Source organism: Erpetoichthys calabaricus, chromosome 12 (assembly GCF_900747795.2).
Source record: "Erpetoichthys calabaricus chromosome 12, fErpCal1.3, whole genome shotgun sequence".
NCBI lineage: Eukaryota > Metazoa > Chordata > Cladistia > Polypteriformes > Polypteridae > Erpetoichthys > Erpetoichthys calabaricus.
Window position 1 is genome coordinate 53,987,215 of NC_041405.2, and position 12,274 is coordinate 53,999,488.

The window sequence follows — 12,274 nt, forward strand, 5'->3', positions numbered from 1 at the left end:
GTAAGATCAAAACAAATAAATATGGAAAAGCTGCAATAAAAAAGAAAGCAATGCAGCAATCCTAGACCTGAATGTTTAAAATTACAACAAATCTAACATTTTGTGGCTAGAATTTTCTCCCTGCACTCACGTGTTGGAGAAAGCTGGTTCAGGAAATAGAAAGATTTGGGGTACCATTTAGAAGCTAGTGCTGCCAAGAACCTTCAGTCCATAAAGACATAAAATACTGCAGCACGCCTATTAGGAATGAACATATAGTGGTACCTCGTACTTTGAACTTAATTCGCTTCAGGAGACCATTTGAACTCTGAATTGTTCGATGTCTGAATCAGTTTTCCCCATTAGAGATAACAGAAAGTGAATTAATCTGTTCCCAGACCTTAAATGATACCCATTTCAATAAACATAATCAGCAAATACACATAATTTAAGGTAAAAATAACACAATTAAATGCCCTAAATAATAAATTAAAACATGAAATAAATAAAATACATACGTACTGTATAATAAAATAAAAATTGCTTATACTGTACCTTAGTGAGGGGGCCTGATGTCCTGTGTGGCTGGTGCAGATGAAGAGAGAGGTTACAGTTTGGAAAGGGAGTCACCTTCCATAAACATGCCTAGCGATAAGTTCCTTTTTCATCTCAATCATCAATACTAAAACCTTCCTGTTATGCATCCTTGCTTCCACACTCTTCTTGGATGGCATGTTTAGCACTGGAAGCACACAAGAATAACATGAGATGCTTTCACAGCGAGAGCGAGAGACGACTTGGGCGCAGATGACGTTTTATGCTTGCTGCATAAGCGCCATCTCTTGCTGTGTGTTTTCACTGCGCTTGCAGTTCAAATGTAGAAGAATCGTTTGAATTCCAGATCAAATTTTTCTTGAATTTAGCGTTCAAACTCTACACCCTCAAAGTTAGAATTGTTCAAAGTATGAGGCACCACTGCACATCGCTTTAGAAGCTGCTGTGAGATTTGGGCTGCAATCATCACTTACTGGTTTCTCCACTGTATATGGCAGGCTCCCTGATATGGCTAGAGCCCCTTTAAGGGATGTCTTGGACAAGCTGTCAATCTGGCGCAGAGCACATCCATATTCATTCATATCATAATCATTTAATGTATGCCTACCAATTATCCTAACCTGTGTACACTTGGGAGATACAAGGAAATCAGTGAAAATTCAAGCATCTAGCTCAGGATCTGAACCCCTGTAAGCCAGAATTACTAGCCACGTAGTAGACAGCCATGTGCAAAACTCCAGCTCCTACTTGGTAACTTTAAACCAATTCCAGAGGTCACTTCCATGGTCAAGGCAGATGGTCAGTTGTTGCAGGCCTATATTATCAGTGCACTGTGAAACTGAGCAGCTCCCACTGGGACAGATGACACCAAAACCTCCCATTTGGTGACTCCTTGGTGTATCTGTCTCCACTGTGCTTTGCTTTTCATGGTAGGAAGCAATGGCCTCAATATTACCCTTTTGTTGTCTTAAGGGTCAAGAATGACCCATTTCTGTCTTTCCCAGTGGATATGAAACTTTAAACAATGTTCCTTCTGTATGAAAATGCAATGATTGATTTTTTTTGTCTCATAGCAGGAAAAATCAAATTTCAAAGTATAATTATGAATGCTGAACACAGTCAAGGTAGAAAGATTGTCATTGGGTAATTTTTGACCCAGCGGATAAAAAGAAAAAATACAGATTAATTACAATCTGAGTCAATTTATTCTTGATATGTCTCATGATGATCACCTATGAGCACATATTCATGCATAACTTCAAACAGTGCTCCAGTAATTTACTCTCCTACAAACTCTTGCTCACACACACACACACACACATACACAGGGTGAGAGAAAAAGAGAATGTGTGTATGCTTGAACATCTTTCTCGTGAATATCCAGCATTGCTTATTGCCCAACACCAACACCTGACCATGTATCTTAAGGGAAGACCTAGTTTACCCACGAAAGGCACGCACCTTCTGTGCATTCAGAATCAAAATGGCCCCATACATCACACATTGAGCGAGTCCGTCACAGACACCATTTCACACAATGTATCAAAGTACAAATATTTCTCATAGGAGAGCAGTGTTTTTCTCTCATGGAAAGAGTTGTGGATAATGGCAGAACTAATCTACTCTCTATGTATAAAATCCTAAGCCTAAAAGTGCAACGATTTTATGTGACTTTTTTGTCACGCTTTAAATCGGGCTTATTTTAAAACCTACATATATATGTTTGGTATCATTCTTTTCAGAATTTATTGAACTTTAATGTGATGGTTTTTAAATTATAAACTAAAATTATCAAGAAAGTTGTGGTTTTTAATATCAAGAAAGTCATGGTTTTTATTTTTGATCAGTAAACTTTCTTTCACAGGAACAAACTATTAAAAACTATTAATTATCTATTCATAACACCAATGTTTGTATTTAGGTGATTTAAGGTTAGCTGAAGATCGAGTTACACTGCAACTGGGGATTGGGTGCCAAAGGCGCCAGGGAGCTTTGCCCCCTAGTACTGTTAAAAACTGCTGCATATGTCAGTACCTCACTTTGCTCAAGGCTTGAATGGACAGTACAATGTCCAAAATTCTTGACCTTCTTTCTTCAGATACTGTACAGGATGAACAAGAGAATAATGGTGCGAGAGTGAAGGAGATCTCTGATGAAGAAGAGTACATCCCAGATCATGATACAGCAGTGTAATAAAATTTGTATGTAAAATGCAAGAACAGGTTATACAAAGTACTAAATACAGTATATAAAGATACAGATGTCTTAACACACACTAAAAACAAAGTCGAAACCTCAGATCAAGAACTCCCTGAAGACTGTCAAGCTGAAAGAGAGACATTTTTTATCTAAGAACAAGGTAGAAGGGTCCATGTTACCCTATGACAATCAAGGCAGGATGGCAGCACACAATGTGTTAAAGGTTAGCCCAAAGCCAACTAGACTGGCCACTGCCAGTGCCAAGGCTAGTTCCCCAACCTGCCACATTTTTATTCCACCAGCCATTGAAAAATTGTGCAGGAAATGATGAACATGGAGGGCCTCCCTTCAATGAACTTCACTGAAATGTTCATATTTGTCAATGTGCCCTTTCTTCTTGTCAGAGTAATCACTTTTTACTTTATGTAGAATATTTAAAAATGGTAGTAATAATACAATAATCACAATATCAAAACAACAATAATAAAGTAAAAAAATCAATGATTGAGACCTGTAGTACAAATGAGGAACGTGTTTTAAATAAGGACAGTCCCCTATACTGTAAAACAGAAAAAAAGTTATTTACCAAGTTCTTAATGCATGGGAGACCATTTTTTTCATATAAAATTTATTTAAAGATTAAAATTAAGTTAGGTGGCTTTTCTAAAAGGGATGTGGTGACAGTAAGTTATTTTTGACCCTAAGGACAAGGGGAGTATCTTCTTATATACAGTAATACGGTACCGTGGCTGTCCGTTTGTCTGTCCAGGATTTTAAATCACCTGTAGCTCGCAAACCGTTTGACCTATTGACTTGAAATTTGGTACAAATCTACTACATGAGGTCTACTATCCGCTTTCAGGTGATGATTGACCTCCAAGGTTATTCCTCTTTTTAGTTTTATTTAATTTTATTGTAGAATCAACTCTTGGCAGCGGCCGTGCAATGCATGTGTACGGGTGCCGTTCTCATCCCTACCACCTTCACTGTCACTTCTCCTACCTCTTCAAATCTTAAATCATTCTTGAGGCAGATTGAAGACTTAAGTGCTAGCTTAAGTGAAAAATTAACGAAAACATACTAAGTAATTGCAACACAAACACTGACTTAATCAGTTTTGACGTGAAAAGATGCTGATGAAAGAAGAGAAGAAGCGGCCACTAGGGTGGAGAAAAGAAGAGCTGCTCAGGAAACAGCAAGCGCATCAACCTCTGAGCAAATAAATGCTAAACATACAGAGATAGAGGATGAAAACTCAAGAGTATGAATGCTTAAGTCAAGTGTATTCACTACACGTTATCGTGCAGTGCGCCGTTACTGGTACAGAATATTAAGACATCACAAAGGTTAAGATGATAATTAAAAATATCAGTGGAAAGGATTTGTGCTTATGTTCTTATGAGGTTTTTTCCATGTAAGCAAAACTGAAGATGGACACATGAAACCCAAAACTTTATGGAGAAGGCAATGCCATTAGTCAAATGTGTTTTTTCTTTCTAAGTGCAATAGTTTGGTTTACAATCAGCCTTCATCAACAGGCTGGAATTGCGTGTAACTTAGGAGATTCTTACCCTCCATACCCACTCTGTCTGTTATGGTTGTCTGAAATGCTGTTCACACTTTGTCTGTTATGGTTGTCTGAAATGCTGTTCACACTTAAGGTGGGATTTGCCATTTACGACCTAAACAACATATTTTTTATATATAAGATACGGTTCATTCATTTTTATTTCATTCTGATAAATGGTGGTATTGAAGAAACCCTTACTGTCAATATAACCGAAGTAAAGACCACCATTCCTCATGCTTTTTACCAGCATTTGGGCAGTATGAGTCCATAATTCCAGGATTTTCTTTGCATTGCAGGTGAAGAAGGGAAGTTTCAGTATGCTGGGGCAGAGTTTTAAGTTTGAACCAGTCTTCATTCAGGACCTTTCGGAGCTGGAGAGAGACAGACTACAAGAAATTGCTTTCTTTCATCTTCGTGAGAAAGGCTTTAGCAATAACCTCCTGATTTCCAAAGGTACAAGTGATTGTCTTTGCTATGCAGCTACTTTTATACTGGGCACAATCTGTCCAAAATAACATATGATCACACAGAGGATGAAATCTGGAATTTGACCCTGTCATGTAATGACCCCAGGGAACTGTGGGTGTGTGTTTAACTTATTAAAAGTAGTCATTTAACTAAACACTTCATGACTGAGAGGTAGAACATTTCTTCAGGAACAGGACTGGAAATATATTGACAGATTTAACAAAATAATACTTATGAAAGGAATGCAGGATAATATTGTTTTCTTGTGTTTTAAGATCTTTTGTGTCCATTAATATTCAGAGGAAGACTGTGCATGCAGTTCAATTTGTGTTAGGAAGGTGTCTTTAATTTTATTTGTATTTGTTTCCATGTGCTCTTTAATTCTTATATTAACGAGTTTATATTGTTATTGCTATGTTGACTACATCAATGTATTGTCACAATGTATTGTCATTTGTTTTTTCATGGGTGCCACCATTTTGTCTGTCTGGTTGCTATTTTGCCATGTGATTGATAGGAACATAAAGGCATAAGAGTAGAAGAAGTCTGACAAATGAGAGGAGACCACTCACTCCATCAGAGTCTCTTGTTTAGCTCATAACTAAGCTGTTCCAATATCTCATCCAGATAGGCACACAAGACCACTTATATTGCACTCACTCTGGGACGGATGGGAAACATACATGTTAAAGTGGGGGCTTTCACATGAACAGCCTTCAGGATGCTGGTTCTTACAGGGGCAATTTGTAGATCAACAGCAAATCCAATGAAATGGGAAGGTGAGACGTCAGAAGTAGGAACGCTGAAAATTCCCATACCACGTGAATACAGCATTATTCTGACGATTCATTACTATCATAAATTAGAGTAGTTAGGTAAACCTTCTTGTTAAGACTTCTGCTTTTTTTAACTTCAGATTCTGGTTAGTATTTTGGTTTTGATGAACTTCACATTATAGAATCATTTTACTCTTTTGTGTGTTTGTTCAAGCAAAACATTTCCTCACCTCACTCTTTTAAAAATTCTGTTCATTTGGACCATTCTGGCAGTGTGCAATGAACATTACAATATAAACCTGATGATCACCTTCTCCAGGCCACCTTGTCGTTAGTTGGACAGTTAGGATATGTGCCATCGATTGGTTCCCACACACAAACACGCGCGCACACTTTTACAAATCATTTCAGAACTGCTCGTGGGTGGAGTAAAAACCTGAGTATCCTAAACACGCCTGTCCCTCAGCACAGCCAACCGTCCCCACCGCTTCAGTGCCAGAGTATGGACCCAACAGTGAACTTAGAACTTCATTAAGGACTGATTTCACCATATTCTGTGGGCAATTATTTCTGAATAAACTGATATACATCGTAGGTGAAACAATTTTTGTTATCAGTTCTTTGTTTAAATTCTTTCTCTTGATGACAACTATAGGAGATGTGTTCACCTGAATGTTCTGTATAACTGAAGCTAGTTATGACATCTACTAAAGTGACCGTAGCAATGGCACAGTCTAAGCCAGTGGTTTCCAATCCCAGTCCTCAGGGACCCCAATGGATGCAGTTTTTTGTTCCAAGCAGTGAGTCGTTTTTCCACTAATTTATATGATTATTTAATTTGTTTGTTTTTTCTTCTCCTATTCTACATTTAGAAAAGAGAAGTAATGTAAGATTTTCACTTGTGAGAAATTTAAAAACATTCACATTTTTGCCACAGTTGTAAGTTCATAGCTCCCTTTTGTGATTTTCCTATTAACTCACCTTTTTGTCTGTGGAGTTTGTTCCCTTTGTGGTGTCCTAATACTGACAATTAACAATGAGCAGAGTAGACGCCAAGGCAAACGACAAAGAGCGATGGAAGACTGCTGCTACTTCAGTGTCAGTCAAAGTAGCACTGCCACTGGTAAATAACCAGACACCTGAAAAAGTTAAATTCTTCTGCTGCTACTACTACTACTGATGATGATGATAATAATAATAATAATAATAATAATAATAATAATGATGATAATTTCCCTCAAGAAAAAAAAATAAATGGCTCATTGGATGATGACAAGCTGCCAATTTTAGTGTACATTACCAAATAAAATTTATTATTATTATTACTATTATTTGGTAGCTGCAGGTATACATATATATATCCAAAGTATTGCCTAATAATACTTTTAACAAAAAATACATAAGAGTCAACATTTATTTTAAAAACGAAAATACCTGCATGATGACAAAAAAAAGATTACAGTATACAAAAGCAAAACTCATATTATCAAAAATAAAGTTTCACTCTTTTAAAACAGTTGTCATAAAATACCTAAAAATAATATAAAATATCTCCTTTCACGTAAGAATATTTAAAAGAAAAATCTAGAGATTTTTTTTTTATCCTTAAATACCACGTTCTAAATTTTTGATAACATTAAAAGCGTATTCCTGACAATAAATGTTATTGTGACGTTCATGTTTGTGCTTGTTTTTCATGTTCACTTCAGAAGAACTGTTGTGTTGTATTGAATTAAAAAATAGTAAAAATAAGTTAAAAATTCCTTAGATTGCTCTTTAAGGATGGGTCCCATCTCGACAGTTACTGTTTACAAATTATTATAAACCAAGTTATTGTGTCCCTGCTATTTTGGAAATGTATTATACACATTCTAGAGGCTATGGTCAAGCTAGTTGCACATTTTAAGCGAGCTGCTAGGTGGTCAAAGCTGTGAAAAGAGAAAGCCGCTCACTCGCGTTACAAAAGTGTTCCAAAGCCCACCTGTTCTGAAAACATCCCAAGCGTTTGACGGCATCACACGGCATGATGATGACTATATCTTGAAAAAAGATATAGATATAAACAGCACCAGATTATCTTCATATATCACACATTCATTCCTGCTACACTCTAATAAAGCCTAGTAAGTGCAGTTTTGAAATTTCTGATGTTAAACCTTTCAGCATTCAATGTTATTTGCCCAGGTGTATTCTAACAATGACAGCAAACAACTAGCAGAGCAGAAAATTAAGAGAGCAAGCCATACAGATGAATTAATAGAAAAACACGAAACAGAAGTTAAGAATCTAAAACTATGGCAAAAATACACATTTCTTATGCATGTGAATAACACACTGAGGGCGGCACGGTGGCGCAGTGGGTAGCGCTGCTGCCTCGCAATTGGGAGACCTGGGGACCTGGGTTCGCTTCCCGGATCCTCCCTTGCGTGGAGTTTGCATGTTCTCCCCGTGTCTGCGTGGGTTTCCTCCGGGCGCTCCGGTTTCCTCCCACAGTCCAAAGACATGCAGGTTAGGTGGATTGGCGATTCTAAATTGGCCCTAGTGTGTGCTTGGTGTGTTTGTGTGTGTCCTGCGGTGGGTTGGCACCCTGCCCGGGATTGGTTCCTGCCTTGTGCCCTGTGTTGGCTGGGATTGGCTCCAGCAGACCCCTGTGTTCGGATTCAGCGGGTTGGAAAATGGATGGATGGATAACACACTAATTCTCTTTTTTTAAAAAACAGAATAAGAAAGGAAAAAGTCCAGCTATTTAAATAGTGATGGACCAAAGGGAACAAAACCTGCAGTCCACCAGGCCTGACCCTGGAAGCCACTCACCTAACCCAATAATGTTGCAGGCCTAGTTATTAATACAACATTAATGCCATTTCCACCAGCTACCCATGAAAAACCATTGACTTAGCTCTTGTGACCTTGGCTTGCAAATTGGTGCTGTGGAATTGACTATTTCAAACTAATTAAATATCGGGAACAGAACAAATCTGACAAATGTCTGAAAACATATTCATTTCAAACATCAGTTTTGATGTAGCTCTTGTAGTGATTTACTGAAGCACTTACTGTTATTTGGTGCAAGGAAAAGACTATCACAAGACAGCAAATAAATGCTACTGGGAAAACACACTTCCATTTCACAAATCCAACCAGAATTGGCAGGATTTGTAAATCTGTTTGATTGGACTGTGTGATCCTTGTTGCAGGTAAGCCAAACTATGCCAGACTTTAAATGTGCGAAGCTTACAGCGTCCATCAAGAAAAGCCTGCAGTCTAATCTATCAAACACTTAGCATGAACGTCATGAAAGTAAGCATTTCATGCCAGGAGGATCTGAAGATCTTTGAGTGCATATTCACAATTTTCCTGTTTTATTTACTGCATGTATTGATATTGTAGCACCATGCATTGATTAGGTGAACTGCACGCTGCCATGCCACTGCCTTCTTTGTTACATGTGGGCACTAGTACCAGTGCATGAAGTCAGAGTCCTCATGTATGCCAGCTGATGGAAATCACAGCATGTTATCACAAGTTTTTTTTTTTTGGTACCTGGCAAGGGTGGCATAATTTTAGGGAGAAATGAACAGAATCATAAAAAGAAAATCAAAAATTGACTTATTCTATTAGAAAGGACAACAAAAACTAAAATCATAAAGAAAAACAAAGACTTTTGCATCTTGTGAAAGACCTTACAGGTTTTAATAGTAAACCCATCTCATTCGTGGGACTACAGACTAGAAATGTCAAACATGCGCATTCCTAAAATTTCAGCGTAGTGCTTTTGTGTTGACCTTGGCACATCTCTCACCTCCACTACCAAAACAATTCACAATGACCCCTCAATAAATGTTAACATTTAGAGGACAAACAGCTTGTGAGACCCCTTTTTCCTCATACAATGGTGGGCAACTGCTTGAACTGCATGTACAAATTGGCCATCAGTATGCTGTACCACATTAGCCCTGGGATAATGGAGTATGCTTCACAGTAACCTCTCATTTGGTCCTTTCTGTCTGGGCAATAATACCAAGGGCATGTTTTATCCTTACCATCTGGGAGGACCTCCTGCTAACAGATTCTCAGCTAAAAGTCATTGGTATCTCTTGGCTACTTCTTCCACGCACATCTGGATCAAGTTTATGTTTTTATATGCTCTAGACATACAATGAAAGCATTCCACAATAATCAGCTACTGTAACACAAAAGGCATCCTTAATGAAGAAATGGGCAATTGCCAAACAGTGGGGTAGTTTGTCAGTTGACCACAGAGTGTGACTATCAAGACAAAATACATGTTGTATATCCATAAGTTATTAGACAGGCCATCCAGTTTCAGACCCTGCTCTTCCAATAATGGTCAATGAGGAGTTGGAGCCAATCAGAGCAGCAGCTGGCCAGTACATCAAATTAGAACAATTTTGACAACAGGCCATTCAGTCCAACATGATTATCCATGCTATTCAACAAGATTCTACAAAATAACATCGAGGTGAGATCTGATGGTCACTAAAGTCCTACTCTCCACCACATTACTTGGCAACATATTCATTCTATGTGTCTGTGGTTCTTTGTGCTCACACTTGGTCAGTTTTGAGCTTCCAGTCAACTTAGATAAATGTGTTAGGAGGGCAGATGTTCAGAGAAGACTCATGTGAACATGAGGAGAAAGTGCAAGCCCAAGTAAGAGGAACTGCAGTGGTGATTTGATCCTGGATCCAAGTACTGCAAGGTAGAAACTCCATTAGCAACTACTCCTAGCCAACATTTTCAACATTTCACAAAGGAACAACGCTGTTTTTTGAGGCATTGGAACTTGAGACGTGATCCTGAAACCACCAATATCAGTAACTTTTGAGCCAGAACATCTCTGTGGCTATCACAAGGCTGGTTGTGAGATTATTTTGCCCTAAACATTTCAGAGGGTGTGTAGTTTTGATTCAACTGAACAAAATAATTCTGATTCCAGTTTCAATATTATTATAATTTTCTACACTAACCAAACTGCTTTGGAAAGATTCAGGAAATATTTAACAAATATGCACACGAAAAGTCGCACTGTCATCTAGAGGTCTATGTGCATTTTGACAGCTGTGTTTCATTTGTATGAAATCAAAAATTATATTTGAACCTGAAATCTTCAAAGTGCAATGGAAAATAATCAAATGGATAAGGAAAGCGCTGGCTTTACCACTGAGGAATGTTTATACAGTTCTGTGTTACACATTATGGTGGACGGGCTGTTCCAGTACTTTATACATTTATTGAAAAATATTGTAGAAAGGCAATGGGAAGCCAATATATGCTGGATTTGCAATATTAACAAGACCAATAATAGCATTTGTTACAGTGGAGAAAATATACCTCATTTTTTAAGCATTTCTTGGGCCATAAAACTCAACAGTCATCAGTTTCCCTTATTTTCTTTTGAAGGTTTTTGACTGTGTGTTGAATAACTTGGTGGGCCTCAGAAACTCATCAGGCAACAGTGGCAAAAATATGAAGGTTGATAGGCCTAACTGCTTTACAATCATTCTTCAACAAAGCTGTGTGGAGTTGGCAGTTTTATTTCAACCATCAGATCCTCCTTTCCACCCTCTCTAACCTTGGCAGCACTGGGACTGCCCTCAGGTGATTTGATTCCTACCTCTTGGGCAGATCCTACCATGTGTCCTAGTAAGGAGAGGTATGAAGGATGCACTACGAAAGCACGGGGGTGCCCCAAGGATTGGTGCTGGGTCTTCTCTTCTTCTCTCCATTGACCTCCACACTAGGCCCTGTAATCCTGTCTAATATTTTTTCTTATTAATGCTATGCTGATGATACTCGGCTGTACTTCTCATTTCTTTGAGAGGACCTCATAGTATTAGCTAGACTCTCTGCAAGACTCACTGATATTGCAACTTGGATAAAGAAACTCCATCTCCAGCTCCACCTGGCAAATATGGACCTTCTTCTTATCCTAACTTGCCTGTCCTGCACCCCAACTTTGTTCAGCTTGAATTACTATTGCAAATGACCACCAAGACTGCATGCAACCTTTGGATTACCAGCTGGGCTTCACTCACCATTTTGAAGCAGTTTCTCAGTCTTACAGATTCACTCTATAAAACATCCACAAGATCAAACTGTATCTGACAGAATATGCAGCACAACTCCAGGTCCAGGCTTTGGTCTTGTCACATCTTGAATACTACAGCACTCTGCTGGCAGCAGTTACTGGCATGTGTGACCAAGGTGCTGCAGATGATTCAAAATGCAGTGGCATGTGTGATGTTCAACCAGCCAAGATGAGCACGTCACTCCTCTTTATAGATCTCTTCATTGGCTCCATGTAGCGGCACATATTAAGCTCAAATCCTTGATGCTTGCCTACAGAGTAGTCAACCACTCAGCAGCTATAAATATTGAGACAATTGTGAGGTCCTGTGCTCCTTCTCAACCACTCGGGTCTGCTGATTAATGGTGTCTGGTGTTGCCAGCTCTGTGTGGCATCAAACCTCAGTCCAGACTTTTCATGTGTAGCTTCTAGCTGGTGGAATGAGCTGCCCATCTCCATTCGAAATTCTGCCTTTCTGAATGTGTGTAAGAAGCATTTGAAGACTCTCTTGTTTGGTCTAGGCTTTTGTAACATAGAAATTGTAACTCACTCGTATTTTGTTCTGATCTCTTCACTTGTAATGATTAGTTTTGTACTCTTGTCCTGTAACACTTCTTTCCAAAAGCGGTCTGCCGG

The 12,274-nt window shown here is 38.6% G+C and overlaps 1 protein-coding gene across 2 annotated transcripts in view; it reads left to right on the top strand.

The window, feature by feature from the left end:
- Positions 1-12,274, top strand: part of arhgap36 (Rho GTPase activating protein 36) — a 112,596-nt gene that overhangs the window by 47,684 nt on the left and 52,638 nt on the right. For both annotated transcript variants that reach the window (XM_028815549.2, XM_028815550.2), the window contains exon 2: positions 4,600-4,756. In XM_028815549.2, the coding sequence (XP_028671382.1) occupies positions 4,600-4,756 (157 nt within the window). The remainder of the gene's footprint in view (positions 1-4,599; positions 4,757-12,274) is intronic.